The 21,232-nt window shown below is 43.5% G+C and overlaps 1 protein-coding gene across 1 annotated transcript in view; it reads left to right on the top strand.

The window, feature by feature from the left end:
- Positions 1 to 20,813, top strand: part of SDHAF3 (succinate dehydrogenase complex assembly factor 3) — a 49,734-nt gene extending 28,921 nt beyond the window's left edge. Inside the window, exon 3 of the mRNA XM_075316864.1 lies at positions 20,230 to 20,813. Within this exon, the coding sequence (XP_075172979.1) occupies positions 20,230 to 20,433 (204 nt within the window). The 3' untranslated portion in view covers positions 20,434 to 20,813. The remainder of the gene's footprint in view (positions 1 to 20,229) is intronic.
- The last annotated feature ends 419 nt before the right edge of the window (positions 20,814 to 21,232 follow it).

Raw genomic sequence — 21,232 nt, 5'->3', positions numbered from 1 at the left:
TGTGATAATCATGCTGGCCATCCTAAGGCACACCTGTGCAATAATCATGCTGGCCATCCTAAGGCACACCTGTGCAATAATCATATCGTCTGATCAGCATCCTGATATGTTGCACCTGTGAGGTGGATGGATTATCTCGGCAAAGGAGAAGTGATCACTAACACAGACAAATTTGAGATCTTTGAGTTCAGCTCATAAAAAATGGGAGCAAAAACAAGTGTTGAGTTAATATTTTTGTACAGTGTATAAAAATAGGCAGGACAAATGGGACCCCAGTAATCAGACTTTTATGACATGGGTAATTGACATATAAAGCTGCATGTAGGTCAGGCTCACTATCTACTGGTTATAATGGGGGTGATTCCGTTAATGGAGGTATATTAGTGATTTGCTGCGTACACAGTTCCCAATATATGATACAGGTCATTAACTATGTACAGTTATTAGTTTACCATGCTGGAGGCTTGGATTATAATCTATCCTGATAGAATACACCTTCCCTCTTGGCTCCAGGTATCCGAAGATCGCCCAACAGAGTAACGTAAAAGTCATCTCACTCCACTCATCTCAGGATATCTGGAGCCAAGAGGAACAGTAAGAAAAGGCACATCCGTAAATACAGATCGCTCTCCATACACCCATCAGAGCGTCCTGCTGCACTGCTCATGACTACCACTAGATGGCGCTCAATGCTATGGCAAACGTCACACTAATAAAAGGTTAAATGTAGAAAATAGTCCCGAAATATGTGAGCGAAAGAACGAAAAAAACGGCAAGAGAATGTATGATGTGCTGACGTTTAGTGTCACGGCTGCGGTATAGTGCACGTGACTGCACTCACATTATATACATATATACGACATATCAAAAGTTGTAGGCAGATGTGAAAAAAATGCTGCAAAATAAGAATACTCTGAAATTGAGCTTCATTTTCATATGTCGGTGAAACATGGCATTAACTGAAACAAACAGCTTTGTGACAAGCCTAAAACTGGGTGAGGAACAGACAAACTCTGCCACAAAGGTGAGGTTGTGGAAGATGGTTTCATGTCACCACTTATACATCATGGCAGATCTGAGCACAGGAAGTGTAGGGAATTAGCTCTGGGTGAGGAACAGAGAAACTCTGCCACAAAGATGAGGTTGTGGAAGACAGTTTCATGTCACTGCTCATACACCATGGCAGATCTGAGCACAGCAAAGAAACACAAGTGTAGGGGAAGCACGGTGGCTCAGTGGTTAGCGCTGCAACCTTGCAGCGCTGGGGTCCTGGGTTCAAATCCCACCAAGGACAACATCTGAAAGGAGTTTGTATGTTCTCCCCGTGTTTGCGTGGGTTTCCTCCGGGTTCCCCGGTTTCCTCCCACACTCCAAAGACATACAGATAGGGACTCTAGATTGTGAGCCCTAATGGTGACAGTGTTGCCAATGTATGTAAAGTGCTGTGGAATCAATAGCGCTATATAAATGAATAAATATTAATAATAATAATATTATTAGCTCTGGGTGAGGAACAGACAAACTCTACTACAAAGGTGAGGTTGTGGAAGACCGTTTCATGTAACCACTCATACACCATGGCAGATCTGAGCACAGCAAATGTGGGGAATAAGCTCTGGGTGAGGAACAAACAAAATCTACCACAAAGGTGAGGTTGTGGAAGAGAGTTTCATGTCACCACTCATACACGATGGCAGATTTGAGTACAGCAAAGAAACACAAGTGTAGAGAATTAGCTCTGGGTGAAGAACAAACAAACTCTGCCACAAAGGTGAGGTTGTGGAAGAGGATTTCATGTCACTGTTCATACACCATGGCAGATCTGAGCACAGCAAAGAGACACAAGGTAGTGTAGGGAAACCGCTCTGGTTGGCAATGGTAGGGGCACAGTAAACAGGCACACACAGGTTTTCAGTCCCAAAAGTCAGTTTTTTATTCACACTGATGACAAAACTCAAATGCTAAGGAAAAGTCCAGCTTGGCAAACAGCTTACAGAGGTTCCAGACATGTTAGCATTTTCAGATATGTTTTCCCCACAAAGACAGCTTTAACTTTACAGCCCAACCACCCTCACACTGAGAAATTCTGGCTGCCTGTTTATGCTGCGCTGATCCTTCAGCTGTGAACAAAAAACCCGGACTAGCAGAGAAGGTCCAGGCAAGGGTTTGACCTCTTCCCTGCTGCTCAGTAGTGCAAAAGGCATGGGCTAGGAGCAATATATCTTCCATCTACCACCTTTACAGCGTCACAGTAGTTATACTGCATCAGCCAGCTCTCTCCTAAAGACATCAAAGCAAACTGGAGTTTCAAGTTGTTCAGTTCAGTCTTTTTAAAAATCACCAAGAAATGGGCAATGTTGAGGACCGTAGACACAAGGAAACAGCGCAGCAGATGACAGACACTTCCCTGCAAAATTGGAGGATGTTCAGCAGTGCCATCAGCTCAAAACTGAGAGTAGCACAATAGTAAAGGTCTGCAGGAACACGACGCACAGTGGAGGATCCTGCACGTTTGTGCTGCATTTCAGCAAATAGAGTTGAAAATTTGTTCAGGATTAATGGTGTCCTCAGTGCTGAAATATTCCGGCAGAGACTTATCCATGATGTACCGCTGTCACGGAGGCGTCTGATTTGGCGCTGAATTTATTCAGCATCCGTACAATGACCCCAAACACAGCCAATGTCAGTAAGAAATATCAGTGTAAAGCAGGACAAGGAGCCCTGGAAGTAATGATCCGGCCCCCACAGAGCCCTGGAAGTGATTATCCGGCCCCCACAGAGCCCTGGAAGTGATTATCCGGCCCCCACCTAGCCCTGGAAGTGATGATCCGGCCCCCACAGAGCCCTGGAGGTGATGATCCGGCCCCCACAGAGCCCTGGAAGTGATTATCAGGCCCCCATCTAGCCCTGGAAGTGATGATCCTGCCCCCACAGAGCCCTAGAAGTGATGATCCTGACCCCACAGAGCACTGGAGGTGATTTGGCTCACACAGAGACCTGGAGGTGATGATTTGGCCCACACAGAGCCCTGGAGGTAATGATCCGTCCCCCACAGAGCCCTGGAAGTGATGATCCTGCCCCCACAGAGCCTTGCAACTGATGACATAGCCCCCACAGAGCCCGGGAGATGGTGATCCAGCTTCCGCAGAGCCCTAGAGGTGATTATCCAACCCAAGCAGTGCCCTGGAGGTGATGATCCGGCCCCTGAAGAGCCCTGGATGTGATGATTCAGCTCCCGCAGAGTCTTGGAAGTGATTACCCGGCCCCCACAGAGCCCTTGAAGTGATAATCCGGCCCCTGCAAACACCTGGAGGTGATGATCCGGCCCTCGAAGAGCCCTGGAAGTGATGATCCAGCCCCCACAGAGCCCTGGAATTAATGATCCTGCCCTCACAGAGTCCTGGAGGTGATGATCCGGTCCCTCCCTGCAAAGCCCTGATGTCACATCATCCTCTTTTGTCTGGGGTCTCATGAAGACATAGAAAGATCCGCACAAGCCTCATACACAGAAAATCTTGGGTCCGTTCTCCAAGATGAACAACCTCCTGCCGAATGCCTTCAAAACTGTGCACAAGAGACAAGTGACCTAGAAGAACTGATGAAGGCAAAGGGCGGTCACCAAATATTCATGGGATTTAGACTTCGCTTTTATTCATTCACTTTGAAGTTTGATAATTGATAAAAAATAAAGCATTAACACTTCTATTTTGGACGCTTCTTACTGCGCAGCATTTTTTTCCACACCTACGTAAAACTTTTGCAAAGTGCTGTATATTTAGATATTTCATTCCTTAGATCTTCCTTGCATCCTTCCTTGCATTTTACTTGTCATAACCACTAAAATCCTCATGAAACCATGGAATAAAGAGGCAGCTTATCTATGAATATAGTATCTGTTATCTATTTCATGACGACCTTTCTTGTATCTATTGCATAATATATCTTCCTCATTACCTGTCTATCAAGTGCAGTGCATGAAAGTTTGTGACCCCTCCAGAACTTTTCATATTATTGCATAATTTTGACCTAAAGCTGCTGTCACTCTAGGTAATGGGGAGTATCAAGCAAACAGCGGAAGGGAAGGGAAACCCTGCGTCTAGGGAAGGAAAAGAAGATGACCCCTGCCCAAACCTTCAGCTGGTCCATGGGTTACCTTACCACCCTAAATAGGTTCCGCGCATCTGCGCCTAGCCGGATACCTGACCCTAGGATGACCCTAGAGCTGGGCCGTAGATAGGGAACTGGTGGGATGATCTCTTCGTCAAGCCCACTAAGCACTAAAAGACACATGGAGTACAAAAATGGGGAAAGGGCATGAAGAACTTATCTCCAAATATCTCAGAAAGAAGTTCACCAAAGAGCAGCAACGATCCTACAGATGAGTGCAAGCCACCTGTTTGCATGCAGAGCTTGTGAAGGAACTGAATATCACCAGCACAAGTCCAGAGACAATTAGAGTATTTAAGCCCAAGGGGAAATACAGATGATTTGCAGCTGAAGGGAAGAGGAGGAGCTCTGAAGGGTCCTAAAGGGAAAAGGATGAAAACCCAGTAGAGGAGATACCTAGTATACTGAGTACTAACAACAGGAGTAATAGAAAGTCAGGGAGCATTTTGCGTGGCCAAACGCTGTGACCTTCCTTTGCCGGACACCACAGGACTGTCTGTCACCCGTGACAACCGCATCAGAATTTCGCAAAAAGAAAACTAAAACAAATGAGTAAAAAAAAAATTAGACATTGTAATTTTTTTGAGCAAAAGGATCCATTATCATCTTTTTGAGTGGCAAAAGTACATGAACCTTTTTCAGTATTTGTATGATTTTTTGTGCAATAGTATGATCGTTGATTAGTCCTGCACATCGGATGGAGAAATTTTACCTGATTGCTCCGGACAAAACAGCTTCACCTCTGCCAAATTGGTACTTTTCTACCATGAACTGCTGACCTCAGTTCCTTCCACCACATTTCTATAGGATTAAGGTCAGGACTGGGACTTGGTCATTCCAAAACCTCAACGTCACTTTTTTCTAACTCTTTTGTAGAGAGACTTGTGGTATTGGGTTGTTACCTCGCTACGTTACCCGCGTTCTCTTAAAATTTGGCTAATGGACAGATGTCTGGGTATTTTCTTTTAGAATTTGCTGCTTTTTGGAAGTGATAATTTTCTCCTTGCAATCTATAGTGTAGCCAACCTTGTTCTCCTCCCCCCGCAGGGACGCATGCTACTCACTTCCGCGGCCAACTCTCACATGCGTTCCGGTGTCTCCTCTCGCCCCCACGTGTGCGCACCCCGCTTCCTCTTCCCGGAGCCTGTGCCCTTGGCGCATGTCCATTGGTAGTGTCCCTACCAGAAAGTGCCTCTCAGCCTACCAGTGAGAGGCATTGAGTACATAAGGCTCTCTCCCACTAGGGAAGGTGCCCACTCATCGTTTTTAGTTAGTATTTTCCTAGTCAGCTAGTTATCAGTGTATCACGTCATGTTTGTTCCCGGGCTTCGCGGCTTTCTGTGCCTGTCCAACCCAGCCGTGCCTCCAGCCTTAACTACCCCGACGGCTAATGCTAAACCTGAGTCTGTGCCTGTCCACCTCGGCCGTGCCTCCAGCCTTAGCTACCCCCGGAAGCTCCTGTTGTATCGGAGTCTGTGCCTGTCCACCCCGGCCATGCCTCCAGCCTTAGCTACCCCCGGCAGCTCCTGTTGTATCTGAGTCTGTGCCATGCCTCCAGCCTTAGCTATCCCGGTGTTTCCTGCTATACCAGAGACTGTGCCTGTCCACCCCGGCTGTGCCACCGGCCTTAGTTTGTCTGCTCCTGTATCTGCCCTTGCCCAGGGAGTTAGCTTCCACAGTCCTGGTCACTGCCCTGAGAGTAGCACCTGGCGTCCGCCTCACGGTGGGCGCTTAGTCAAGCCCCTCCTACTAAAGGTTAAGCCTGGGGTCCTCCTGTGGTCCAGTGTTTCCACTTCTGCTCGCTGCCTCACCATCTCCGGCAGCGAGAGTTACTCAATCTCTATTGTTGTTCAGTGTCTTTCTAGTAAACTGATGAACATTAGCATAAACTTATGTGTCGGAAGCCTTTAGTTGCTTAGAGAGTACCTTGGGTTCCTTTGTATTCTCATGATCAGTTATACTCCTTGCCCTTGGAGTGATCTTTGTTGGTCGACTACTGCTGGGAAGGATTTTAATGTTCTTGAATTTTCTCCATTTGGACAAAATCTTTCTGACTGTATATCGGTGAAGACTCAACTCTGTAGAGATGGTTTTGTAACCTTTTTCCAGCCTAATGAGTATCAACAACTCTTGAGAAATCTCCTTTCTTTGTGCCAACAATATACCAGGTTTTTGATTAAATCCCTGTTTTAAAAAAAATAAAACCGGTCACCCTCTCACATGTGGTTGTCATCCCATTGATTGAAAACACCTAATTTTGTCTTATCTTCTAATCCTAAAGCTTAACATACTTTTGCCATTTACAGACGTGATATTGGATCAATTTCGAAAATAAAAAAAAATTTCAAAGCCTAATATTTTCTTTTCACAATTGTTTAATTTACGTCTCTTTATGAAATGTTAGGACTTATATGATTTTAAGTCAGATTTATGCAGAAATATGGAAAATTCTGAGGGTGCACAAACTTTAAAGCCGCACTTTATGGGTATAATAATGCAGATTTTGAAATAAAATCCTATTAAATAAAATCTACAGTAATTGCACAGATTAGGTTTGACTTACATTTACCAATTAACCTTTCCACATAATGGAAGAAGAGTAAGAAAGTGTCCGATCTCGGGGTCCTATGATGAAGGGACTGTTACGTTATAAGCCGCGCTGATATAGAATATTATAATAAGTAAATATTACGTGTCACCGGATCTGGAGACTTTATATTGTATCTTCCAGCATAGATAACATTCAATAACCGACTCCTACGGGTTCCATTGTATCCTGACCTTTAAAACAGAAAACCGCACAACCAGTCCGTCTCCTTTGTATCCGCTCCTTCATTGTGTGCGAGCAGCAAATCCCGAAAATCGCTTCCAATGAGTCTATATTATGTCCCGTAATACCCGAAGCCGGCAATTCTCTGACTGCGCCTTGTACCTTCCTGCTCTGCACGGGGGGTTTATTAAATCACAATCCGTCCATTCTTTCCGGTTTTAACCAATTTCTCTCAGAAAAGTGAAGACAAAATAGGGTTCTGAGTCTCCTGTCGACCTGAAAACTTTCTTCTTTGTAGCAAAGATCTTAAAGAAAACCTATCAGGACCATTTTAGGACTAAACTTTTGCGGTTACGGCTGTATAGGTCTTAGTACTACAATAAAAATGATATCTGGCTTGTAGTAATCGGATGTACCTGCGTTGAGAAATCGAGCTTTGATGCCGCATGCAGATTAATTATCTTGGGAGCACATCGGGGGCGTGTCGAGGCATGCAGCGTAAACAGACACGCCCCCAATGCCCTTCCAGATTAATTTGCATGTGACTTCAATGCTTGATTTCTCAGCGCTGGTACCTCCGATTACTAAAAGACTGGTTCACACAGCAGAGTCAGACACTTCACACGATGCTGCTTTTGCGTTGCACAGACAGGCTCTGGCATTGACCAGCTATGCACTTGTTAGTAATCGGGCTTGCAGGAGTTAATTTCTGCTAGCCTGTGGATTACTGCTTGAGTCACATGTTACAGAAGACCTATCACAGTTGCCTCCTCCCTTTTTAAGATGGTGGAGCCTGTTCTCCCATGCCGGTTATAGCTTTATACAATTCCAGTCTTTATACTTTGTTATCCAGTTGCTAGTGAACCTCTGTGTGTTGTGGAAACACTCTTATCTGATTATTTCCTCCTTTCCTTTAATTTCCTCCTGATCGCATATTGTCTATACCTCTATGAGTTTGAGTTTTGTTTTTACTTCATCTGTTTGTGTGGAATTAATCACTCCTGTCCCGGCCCTTTCCTGGGTGGAGGGAGGGAGAGGACCACTATGGGATTAATCACTCCTGTTCCAGCCCGCTCCTGGATGGAGAGAGGGAGGCCACTAGACCAAGCTTGTTCAGGAGCTAGGGTAAGGAAGGCTGCTCAAACATCGCCACCTTCAAGCATATCTTTTGGATCATGGTCAGTTAGGGTTCTCCTAGCCTGAGGGCCAGTTTAGGCTATCCTGTTCGTACCCTGTGACAGGAGGGTAATTAAACACCCAGAATACAACTGATCATGGGCGCAGCAACAGGACACTCTCTAATTATCTTAATTTTTTGAGATTCTTCCAAAAGTGAAGAATATATTGAAGAGTTAAGTTTTTTGATTCGGCACCAAAAGAAAATGAAATATGTCTGTACTGATTCAGATAAATTGTATTATCTAATTAGATAGGAACAGCCATTAGGATTAAAAGCATTTAAGAGGAAAACAATACTACACCTCCGTCTGGGCCGTGTTTGTGCTGCTGTCTCGCGGCTATGATGAAGTGACTTAATTATCCTGAGGGTTATTCTTATTATGGAGGATCGGCACACGGGCCACTTTCCTGTGTAATTGCTGAGCGACTTCTTTCCCGTCATATTTTCTCGGCGTGCAGTCGCGGTATTACCGATCTGCCCGGCTCGTTTCTGTTCTTCCACCTCCCCAGACTCCTAAGTCAATCGGAACCAATCTGTTCCAAAAAGTTTAGCATGAAATACCGTCGTGTAAATGACCCTCTTGGGAATCATTTCTTTTTTTTTCGTTCATAGAAACCTGATCGGAATACTGTAATGGAAATGAACTCACATTTTATCTGGAGTCGTTATTTTTCCCGGAATTGTTCCAACGTGGAGTAGTTTGTCACCGCTGCGGGCCTCTGATGGGCAGTTACGGGCTGTAATCCGTGCCTGGAATGTGGAGACCCCCCACAAATTTAATATTGAATCAAATATGTAGAAATTCTTTACAAGGATCGGCAGGATACTGCTACGTGGCTGCTTCTGAAGAATAGTAGTAATCGGTGATCAGAATCTGTCCAAGACCCTTGGACAGGGGGTCTTGGCACTTGCCATCCATTCAGTTTCTCGGGCACCATGTAATGTTCTCCTTTCGGCCACATGAGTGTTTTGCTTACAGTTCCTCCGCACGTCCAAAAAGGGTCACTGGTCGAATCCCTAAAAGGCTTAACCAATGGGTTCATCCAATTTGCACAATCCACTAATTACAAACTATATTAGCATATAAGGATGTAATTAAAGAGTAACTATATGCAAAGTTCAGTTCTTCATTCGGAACATCTGGCCTTTCCATAGATCTTCTGTTTTATTCAGTAGAAGCCTCCAGCATTTGGGTCATTAGGGTCCAATTCATTGTTAGGGATGTCACATCATCTATAGTCGAGTGCTTACCTCTTCCCAACCTCTCGGCCCTCTGCCTGATGATTGACAGCTCGGTCTGGTGGTATGGCTCCAGTACTTGCCCGATATGTGCGCTCTCCAATGCTGCAAGAAGGGAGCAGCTTTGTCTCTTCATTTCCAGAGAAACGCAGCGGCACCGAAGCCGGCGGATCCAGTGATACAGTCAGAGCAGTTTTTACAAGCTCTGTAAAAAAGAGCTTGTAACTGCTGTGCTTCTTGTCTAGGAGACCAGCCACGCCCGAGAGACTGCAGTGGTGGTCATTAACCTAGGCAATAAGATGTACTGTACAAAATCTCTCTAAAAATCACTCCTTTTTTGGTCATCCTGTAGTGGTAGATGCCGATTATAGTACCCTTTTGTCAACGAATATTGTCCGGACTGCCCTATAAAATATACTAGTGCCCCTGGATGACCACAAAAAGCACTAATGCCCCTGAGTGTCCCCCAAGTTCCTTTGTTGAGTTCCTGAGTAGGTAGCCCTTGGCTCACTGCTCTTACCGGCTTTTGAAATTTAGTAAATGTCCATCAAGCTGACTGTGGCTCTCGCTTGGGAATCTGGGTGGGCTTCACCATATTGGTGGGGCTGAAGCAGCTCACCCCTTGGTGTGCTACCAGAAGTCCCATTTATTTTTGGAATAAATATGGAAGCATTAATCTTGGCTGCCAGTTAGGCTTGTCCCATGAAGGCCACCCCTGTCTATGAGCCAAATTGGGTTCGCTTGACATGACATATCTTGGAATCCCCTCTATTACAGTTCAGAGCTACTTAAGCTACTTATCACTCTGACTTAAGGTGGCCATAGATCTTAGATAGTGGTGAGCCCAATTAGTTTGGTGCTCAATGATCTCCCGAATCTCTTCAACAACCACCAATGGAGGCAACTTTTTTTCTTGATGTTCAACCTTACCCATACTTTTCCCACCACCAACCTTATCCATTGGGGTAGAGTGTGGACCCACTTACACATTGGATGGTAGGCTGCTCCCACCTAAATCATCAGGTTCTGCCGTTATGAGTTTGATGTTTATTGTGGACACCCCTTGGCTCGTCAGCATGGCACGTAGCTGGTAAGTATTCAGCCCCAGAAAAGATCCGCGAGTCTCCGGCTTCCACTACCTGCTTACGGACGGCCATTAACTTTTACTACAAGCACAGGTCGGATTCATCCATGAGTCAAACAGTGCGGCCGCGCGCAGGAGGGGGTGACCTGACATTGATGAATGCTTCCTCCGCCATCGTCTGTGAATAGCACCCAGTGTGCACTTAGCGGGCCACCGTCATTCTGCCGGCTACTAATTGCTTTAATTGCTGCCTGAACGATCGCTTTACCTACATTGATTTCCTGCTTCTGAGTTCTTGGCCTTCACCTCTGGGACGTGAGTGATTTGCAGCCGGGATGACCTTCCTCTTAATATTATTCTGTCCCGGATAATTGATGCAATGCCTAATTATCTGCTGGAATTACATTTTTTCTTCAAATTCCAAAACAAAAATGTATGAGCTTCAGGGGTATTGGGGAGTCATAAAATATGGACACCCGGGTGCACGGCTCGTTACAACGTTACTAGCGGGTCCATCACACGACCAGGACAAGGATTTAATTATGAAGGCTCCCGTGGAATGGTAGCAAGCGGAGATCTTAAAAAGCGAGTGCAATAAAAAAGCATAAAAAAGTTTAATCTCTGTATAAATGAAACGTTCTACAACTTTCCATTACACCTTGGGTCCGCCTCAACATTTGTGGGTGGGGGGTGGAAGTCACTTTCCTGTTTTTTGTCTAGTGCTTTTCATTATTTTATATTTATTTTTTTTTTTACACTGTATGTTTCATAACGGTGTACAACGTTTATGCAAAATCACACTTGATGTTTGTCTTTTACTTTTTTTTGTGTCCCTTTTTAGAGCAAAAATTTGCCAGTTCATTTCAGAGGTAGCAACAAAAAGAGGAATAGATATTCTCCAAAAATTAAGCATTACTTAGAGAAAAGAAGGGCAGAAGTTGTACATCGGCCAGGCCAAAATCTAGTACTCTAGCAGGATACAGCTAAGCCCCCACTAGTGGAGGCATCACAGGTGCAGGAGGAGCAGATCACACACACACTTCCAAAAATGGAGGGAGCGATTGCTGGATGATAAAACTGCACACTGATGGCTTGCTTAGAGCACTGTTTACACATGCAGATAACACAGTCACAAGCCCGCAGCTTATTAGGTGACGCCCATACTATTAAGGCCCCGTGACTCGCAGCGACGTATCTAACGATATATGGCCGGGTCACGGATTCCGTGATGCACATCCGGCATCGTTAGCAACGTCGTTGCGTGTGACAGCAAGGAACTACCGTTAACAATGGAAAATACTCACCAAATCGTCCATCGTTGACACGTCGTTCCTTTTTACAAAATCGTTGATTGTTGAGCACGCAATTAATTAGGTTGCAAGATCCTCCATATAAATCGGGGGACTGGCATACCCTGTAAATACGCAATGACACCTACATATAATTGGTGCTGGCAAAATATACAGATTTAACTGAATTGGCCAGGATTATTCACACAAACGCTCACTTTGATCCCATTCACAAATTAGCAGTGGCGTTAATCACTATAGTGACCATGACACCCACAGGTGTGTGACCAATATACTTCACATTCGGTTAAACAAATCAGCATTAACCAGGGATTCAAATAGCCAAGTTGTTAACCTGGTTATGTCTGATAGAGAACAATCTCACCCAATTGCTGGTGTCTTGTCTCCCAAAAATGATCAGTTCGTCCTCATATTCGGCGTTTCCAATAAAGACCCTCACCACACAGGTCCTGGACCCCTTATGAACGGACTAACTGTCCTCTCCCAGAATCTCCTTCTCCCTTCTCCCGACGCGTTTCCTATACATCATTCATCAGGGGAGCAAATGAGGAGACAACCTCTACTGGGTTAATCTAGAAAAAATGAGAACATGGGGAGAGTAAAGGGGGGGTTCTTTTTATACATATACAGCAGCCCCCAATAGACCTCACCCTATATAGAAGAAACAAAGAGAATCCAACGACTTACCAGACGGTGACAGCCCAAGTCCTATTAGCTGTACACCGCTGCCCAGCCAGAGCATTTTTAAATAGTCGCCGCTCTTCTGCCGGCGTCTGACGTCACATCCCTGATTGCGCTCACCGCTTCCGCTCTATGCGGTGGAGCGCATCAGTGGAACGCATAGCGTCCCACAGGAAGTGACGTCAAATCATATCCGGTGCGCTCTTAGTACCACACTCGTGATGCAAGAGTAGGACGCACCAGCGTCCGGCAGCCCGCCCCCTCACCTAGATAGGACAGCCCATCGCAACATACCTTACCGCGCATCAGGGATGTGACGTCAGACGCCGGCAGAAGAGCGGCGACTATTTAAAAATGCTCTGGCTGGGCAGCGGTGTACAGCTAATAGGACTTGGGCTGTCACCGTCTGGTAAGTCGTTGGATTCTCTTTGTTTCTTCTATATAGGGTGAGGTCTATTGGGGGCTGCTGTATATATATAAAAAGAACCCCCCCTTTATTCTCCCCATGTTCTCATTTTTTCTAGATTAACCCAGTAGAGGTTGTCTCCTCATTTGCTCCCCTGATGAATGATGTATAGGAAACGCGTCGGGAGAAGGGAGAAGAAGATTCTGGGAGAGGACAGTTAGTCCGTTCATAAGGGGTCCAGGACCTGTGTGGTGAGGGTCTTTATTGGAAACGCCGAATATGAGGACGAACTGATCATTTTTGGGAGACAAGACACCAGCAATTGGGTGAGATTGTTCCCTATCAGACATAACCAGGTTAACAACTTGGCTATTTGAATCCCTGGTTAATGCTGATTTGTTTAACCGAATGTGAAGTATATTGGTCACACACCTGTGGGTGTCATGGTCACTATAGTGATTAACGCCACTACTAATTTGTGAATGGGATCAAAGTGAGCGTTTGTGTGAATAATCCTGGCCAATTCAGTTAAATCTGTTTATTTTGCCAGCACCAATTATATGTAGGTGTCATTGCGTGTTTACAGGGTATGCCAGTCCCCCGATTTATATGGAGGATCTTGCAACCTAATTAATTTTATGCATAGGCAAGGTGATCCTTCCCTATTTTTAGAGGAATTATTAAAAGTTATATTTTAGGTATTATTGCTGTAATTCAGATTCTTCAAAATATATACCATACCAGTGGCTGCATTATTGTTGAGCACGCAGGTTCTTCATCGTTCCCGAGGCAGCACACATTGCTACGTGTGATACCTCGGGAACGACGAACTGCAGCTTACCTGCGGCCGCCGGCAATGAGGAAGGAAGGAGGTGGGCGGGATGTTACGTCCCACTCATCGCCGCCCCTCCGCTTCTATTGGGCGGCTGCTTAGTGACGCTGCACAAACCGCCCCCTTAGAAAGGAGGCGGTTCGCCGTCAACAGCCAAGTCACTAAGCAGGTAAGTCCGTGTGACGGCTTCTAACGATATTGTGCGCCATGGGCAGCTATTTGCCCGTGATGCACAAATGACGGGGGCGGGTGCTTTCACCAGCGATATCGCTGCGTGTAACACCCCCTTTAGATTAGACAGGCTGCCAAGCCGTACTCCATCTGTGCACCATACAGGGACAGGAACTCTAATATGCAAGGCCCAACAGAAAGGGGTCTGGATGTATCCTGTACAAAAAAATGAGGTTTTAGTTGGTATTATGGCCATAAAACGGAAGCCTACAACCCTCGTCATGGGAACCTCATGCTTGTAGGTCCCTACACTAAATATAAAAATAGCAACAAAAATAAAAATCCTCCAAAAGTTAAGCATTACTTACAGCAAAGATGGGCAGTAGATGTTTATCGCCCAGGCCAAAAACTATTACTCTAGCAGGATACAGCTAAGCCCCCACTAAGTGTGGGGATGTGTGTGTGTGTGATTTGTTCCTCCTGCACCTGTGATGCCTCCACTTAGTGGGGGCTTAGCTGCATGCTGCTGGAGTACTAGTTTTTGGCCTGGACAATGTACAACTACTGCCCTTCTTTGCTGTAATTCATTTCAGAGGCAGTGATCCTGCAGATAGCGCGTCCTGCTCTCCGCTGAGAAGTGACCCAGTCTGAACAATGCTCTATGAGCTAAAAACCTCAGCAGCCGCTGCACAAATCTCTCATTTACTACAATGGATCAGTCTGGCGTCCAAGCAGTTTAGCAGCTAGTAATGACGGACGGTACTGGCATCCTCTGACCTGTGTGCGCCATATTAGAGAATAGTCCGCTAGTCCAGCCAGCATCTCTACATGTATGGAGGCCTCCCTAATAGATATAATGGAGGAAATGAGTGTCAGCTCTTGATCTCTATTTTTTCTCCCTGGAGATAAGATGCCATTGCTAAAAGTTTCTGCCAGTACCTTTTTACCCTCTCACAATTGAAAACATGCATGCTCTGCCAACACAAGCATGCATGTCTGTGGGAAAGTTTGGTAACAATCAAAAAGAATATGGGAACCTTTAAAGGGAATCTGTCAGCAGGTTTTTGCCATGTAATAAAAGAGCAGCATGATGTAGGGCATGAGATCCTGATCAGTGTTTTATCAGCAGGAGATTATCACTACAGGGCTAGCTATCTCGTGCCTCCAGACCCATAGATTGCGTTCGAGCAGGGCCCTCATTCCTACTGTAGCTGCTGAATTATGTGCTATTTTGTTTTGTTTTGTCTGTACAAGCCCCCACCTGATTGTCAAGTGCTGTGAAATATGTTGGTATAAAAATAAACTTTATTATTCACACCCCACCACTGATTAGCAGCTTTCTGTCGTTATACAAAGTACACAGAAAGCTGCCAGACATTGGTGTTGGCTGGGTTATACACCATCAGTGATATAGGCAGTGTTATACACAATCAGTGATATGGGCAGGGTTATACACAATCAGTAATATGGGCAGGGTTATACACAATCAGTGATATGGGCAGTGTTATACACAATCAGTGATATGGGCAGGGTTATACACAATCAGTGATATGGGCAGTGTTATACACAATCCGTGATATGGGCAGGGTTATACACAATCAGTGATATGGGCAGTGTTATACACAATCAGTGATATGGGCAGTGTTATACACAATCAGTGATATAGGCAGGGTTATACACAATCAGTAATATGGGCAGGGTTATACACAATCAGTGATATGGGCAGGGTTATACACAATCAGTAATATGGGCAGGGTTATACACAATCAGTGATATGGGCAGGGTTATACACAATCAGTAATATAGGCAGGGTTATACACAATCAGTGATATGGGCAGGGTTATACACAATCAGTAATATGGGCAGTGTTATACACAATCAGTGATATGGGCAGGGTTATACACAATCAGTAATATAGGCAGGGTTATACACAATCAGTGATATGGGCAGTGTTATACACAATCAGTGATATGGGCAGGGTTATACACAATCAGTGATATAGCCAGGGTTATACACAATCAGTAATATGGGCAGGGTTATACACAATCAGTAATATAGGCAGGGTTATACACAATCAGTGATATGGGCAGTGTTATACACAATCAGTAATATAGGCAGGGTTATACACAATCAGTAATATGGGCAGTGTTCTACACAATCAGTGATATGGGCAGGGTTATACACAATCAGTGATATGGGCAGTGTTATACACAATCAGTGATATGGGCAGGGTTATACACAATCAGTAATATAGGCAGGGTTATACACAATCAGTGATATGGGCAGGGTTATACACAATCAGTAATATAGGCAGGGTTATACACAATCAGTAATATGGGCAGTGTTATACACAATCAGTGATATGGGCAGGGTTATACACAATCAGTGATATGGGCAGTGTTATACACAATCAGTGATATGGGCAGTGTTATACACAATCAGTAATATAGGCAGGGTTATACACAATCAGTGATATGGGCAGGGTTATACACAATCAGTAATATGAGCAGGGTTATACACAATCAGTAATATAGGCAGGGTTATACACCATCAGTGATATGAGCAGGGTTATACACAATCAGTAATATAGGCAGGGTTATACACAATCAGTGATATAGGCAGGGTTATACACAATCAGTGATATGGGCAGGGTTATACACAATCAGTAATATAGGCAGGGTTATACACAATCAGTGATATGGGCAGTGTTATACACAATCAGTAATATAGGCAGGGTTATACACAATCAGTGATACGGGCAGGGTTATACACAATCAGTGATATAGCCAGGGTTATACACAATCAGTGATATAGGCAGGGTTATACACAATCAGTAATATGGGCAGGGTTATACACAATCAGTGATATAGCCAGGGTTATACACAATCAGTGATATAGGCAGGGTTATACACAATCAGTGATATCGGCAGGGTTATACATAATCAGTGATATGGGCAGGGTTATACACAATCAGTGATATAGGCAGGGTTATACACAATCAGTGATATAGGCAGGGTTATACACAATCAGTGATATAGCCAGGGTTATACACAATCAGTGATATAGGCAGGGTTATACACAATCAGTGATATAGGCAGGGTTATACACAATCAGTGATATAGCCAGGGTTATACACAATCAGTGATATAGGCAGGGTTATACACAATCAGTAATATGGGCAGGGTTATACACAATCAGTGATATAGCCAGGGTTATACATAATCAGTGATATAGCCAGGGTTATACACAATCAGTGATATAGGCAGGGTTATACACAATCAGTGATATCGGCAGGGTTATACATAATCAGTGATATGGGCAGGGTTATACACAATCAGTGATATAGGCCGGGTTATACTCAATCAGTGATATGGGCAGTGTTATACACAATCAGTAATATAGGCAGTGTTATACACAATCAGTGATATGGGCAGGGTTATACACAATCAGTGATATGGGCAGGGTTATACACAATCAGTGATATGGGCAGGGTTATACACAATCAGTGATATGGGCAGTGTTATACACAATCAGTAATATAGGCAGTGTTATACACAATCAGTGATATGGGCAGGGTTATACACAATCAGTGATATGGGCAGGGTTATACACAATCAGTGATATGGGCAGGGTTATACACAATCAGTGATATGGGCAGGGTTATACACAATCAGTGATATAGCCAGGGTTATACACAATCAGTGATATAGGCAGGGTTATACACAATCAGTGATATCGGCAGGGTTATACATAATCAGTGATATGGGCAGGGTTATACACAATCAGTGATATAGGCAGGGTTATACACAATCAGTGATATAGGCAGGGTTATACACAATCAGTGATATAGCCAGGGTTATACACAATCAGTGATATAGGCAGGGTTATACACAATCAGTGATATAGGCAGGGTTATACACAATCAGTGATATAGCCAGGGTTATACACAATCAGTGATATAGGCAGGGTTATACACAATCAGTAATATGGGCAGGGTTATACACAATCAGTGATATAGCCAGGGTTATACATAATCAGTGATATAGCCAGGGTTATACACAATCAGTGATATAGGCAGGGTTATACACAATCAGTGATATCGGCAGGGTTATACATAATCAGTGATATGGGCAGGGTTATACACAATCAGTGATATAGGCCGGGTTATACTCAATCAGTGATATGGGCAGTGTTATACACAATCAGTAATATAGGCAGTGTTATACACAATCAGTGATATGGGCAGGGTTATACACAATCAGTGATATGGGCAGGGTTATACACAATCAGTGATATGGGCAGGGTTATACACAATCAGTGATATGGGCAGTGTTATACACAATCAGTAATATAGGCAGTGTTATACACAATCAGTGATATGGGCAGGGTTATACACAATCAGTGATATGGGCAGGGTTATACACAATCAGTGATATGGGCAGGGTTATACACAATCAGTGATATGGGCAGGGTTATACACAATCAGTGATATGGGCAGGGTTATACACAATCAGTAATATGGGCAGGGTTATACACAATCAGTGATATAGCCAGGGTTATACACAATCAGTGATATAGGCAGGGTTATACACAATCAGTGATATCGGCAGGGTTATACATAATCAGTGATATGGGCAGGGTTATACACAATCAGTGATATAGGCAGGGTTATACACAATCAGTGATATGGGCAGTGTTATACACAATCAGTAATATAGGCAGTGTTATACACAATCAGTGATATGGGCAGGGTTATACACAATCAGTGATATGGGCAGGGTTATACACAATCAGTGATATGGGCAGTGTTATACACAATCAGTAATATAGGCAGTGTTATACACAATCAGTGATATGGGCAGGGTTATACACAATCAGTGATATGGGCAGTGTTATACACAATCAGTAATATAGGCAGTGTTATACACAATCAGTGATATGGGCAGGGTTATACACAATCAGTGATATGGGCAGGGTTATACACAATCAGTGATATGGGCAGGGTTATACACAATCAGTGATATGGGCAGTGTTATACACAATCAGTAATATAGGCAGTGTTATACACAATCAGTGATATGGGCAGGGTTATACACAATCAGTGATATGGGCAGGGTTATACACAATCAGTGATATGGGCAGGGTTATACACAATCAGTAATATGGGCAGGGTTATACACAATCAGTGATATGGGCAGGGTTATACACAATCAGTAATATGGGCAGTGTTATACACAATCAGTGATATAGGCAGGGTTATACACAATCAGTGATATAGGCAGGGTTATACACAATCAGTGATACCGGCAGGGTTATACACAATCAGTGGTGTGGGCAGGGTTATACACAATCAGTAATATGGGCAGGGTTATACACAATCAGTGATATGGGCAGGGTTATACACAATCAGTGATACCGGCAGGGTTATACACAATCAGTGGTGTGGGCAGGGTTATACACAATCAGTAATATGGGCAGGGTTATACACAATCAGTAATATGGGCAGGGTTATACACAATCAGTAATATGGGCAGGGTTATACACAATCAGTAATATGGTCAGGGTTATACACAATCAGTAATATGGGCAGGGTTATACACAATCAGTAATATGGGCAGGGTTATACACAATCAGTAATATGGTCAGGGTTATACACAATCAGTGATATAGGCATGGTTATACACAATCAGTAATATAGGCAGGGTTATGCACAATCAGTGATATAGGCAGGGATATACACAATCAGTAATATGGGCAGGGTTATACACAATCAGTGATATAGGCAGGGTTATACACAATCAGTGATATAGGCAGGGTTATACACAATCAGTGATATAGGCAGGGTTATACACAATCAGTGATATAGGCAGGGTTATACACAATCAGTGATATAGGCAGGGTTATACACATTCAGTAATATGGGCAGGGTTATACACAATCAGTGATATGGGCAGGGTTATACACAATCAGTGATATAGGCAGGGTTATACACAATCAGTGATATAGGCAGGGTTATACACATTCAGTAATATGGGCAGGGTTATACACAATCAGTGATATAGGCAGGGTTATACACAATCAGTGATATAGGCAGGGTTATACACAATCAGTGATATAGGCAGGGTTATACACAATCAGTGATATAGGCAGCATAGAAAACTGTGATTTTTATCACAACTGCTGTACCCAGTAAACTAAGCGTTACATCGTTGGAATCAGGGTCTCTGCCCCTACATCTTGCTGCTGTCAGATTACGTAGTAAAAACCTGCTGAAAACCAAAACTTTGGGGTTACTTGAGTAGTCGTCTCCATATTTTTGTTTGTCATGCTATTTTTTGTGTTCTGCTTTTGGCTTTGTACCATCATGTGTCCTCTCTTGTATTCTCCAGGGCTATGCCGCGATGCTATGGGAGCAAGCCAAGCACGGAATCCAACATTCGGAGAACGACAGACGCTACGGCGTTCCTCTGACACAAGATAAACTGGACTGGTTCAATGCGGAGCAGATCGGACAATTACATGAACTTATGCAAGAAGCCACAAAGTCCAAGACGCAGTTTGATGTGGTGGAAGATTCCGGGCAGAAGACGTGACACTTCTATGGCCAGAAAAAATAAATATATTTTAAACTTATAATAAGATTTATTGTTCTCAATACTTTAATGTACGATAATGAAAAGTTCAATTTGTGAAGTCTTGTCATGAAATAAAGTGAAGACATAGAACGTGATGGATTATAATGACCAGGCGGCTTTTCTCTTTGCTTTCATCAATCTGCATCAATCATTGCACTAAATGACATCAACTGTAATGTCTAAAGACGATTAAGACGCGTCACGTCCGAAGATGAGGAAGGTGAACCGCGCTGTGAAGCATCTGAAGGATGAAAACCTGGAAAAAAAGATTATAACTGATATGGCCTTTAAAGGATAAAGAAATGGAAAAAAAATTCTATTGTGTGAAATCTCATATCAACTTATATCATATGTAATAAAAACACTTATTTTTATAATAACACAAAATTTGAAGTTACTGTAGAATAACATATATATATATATATATATATATATATATATATATATATATATATATATAAAAGAATATAACTATAATACTGCCCATATGTACAAGAATATAACTGCTATAATACTGCCACCTATGTACAAGAATATAACTACTATAATACTGCCCCCTATATACAAGAATATAACTACTATAATACTGCCCCTATATACAAGAATATAACTACTATAATACTGCCCCTATATACAAGAATATAACTACTATAATACTGCCCTCTATATACAAGAATATAACTACTATAATACTGCCCCTATATGCAAGAATATAACTACTATAATACTGCCCCCTATGTACAAGAATATAACTACT

The sequence above is a fragment of the Anomaloglossus baeobatrachus genome, chromosome 6 (genome assembly GCF_048569485.1).
Source record: "Anomaloglossus baeobatrachus isolate aAnoBae1 chromosome 6, aAnoBae1.hap1, whole genome shotgun sequence".
Taxonomy (NCBI): Eukaryota; Metazoa; Chordata; class Amphibia; order Anura; family Aromobatidae; genus Anomaloglossus; species Anomaloglossus baeobatrachus.
The sequence above is the reverse complement of the archived record's forward strand: the minus strand, read 5'-3'. Positions and strand labels throughout refer to the sequence as shown.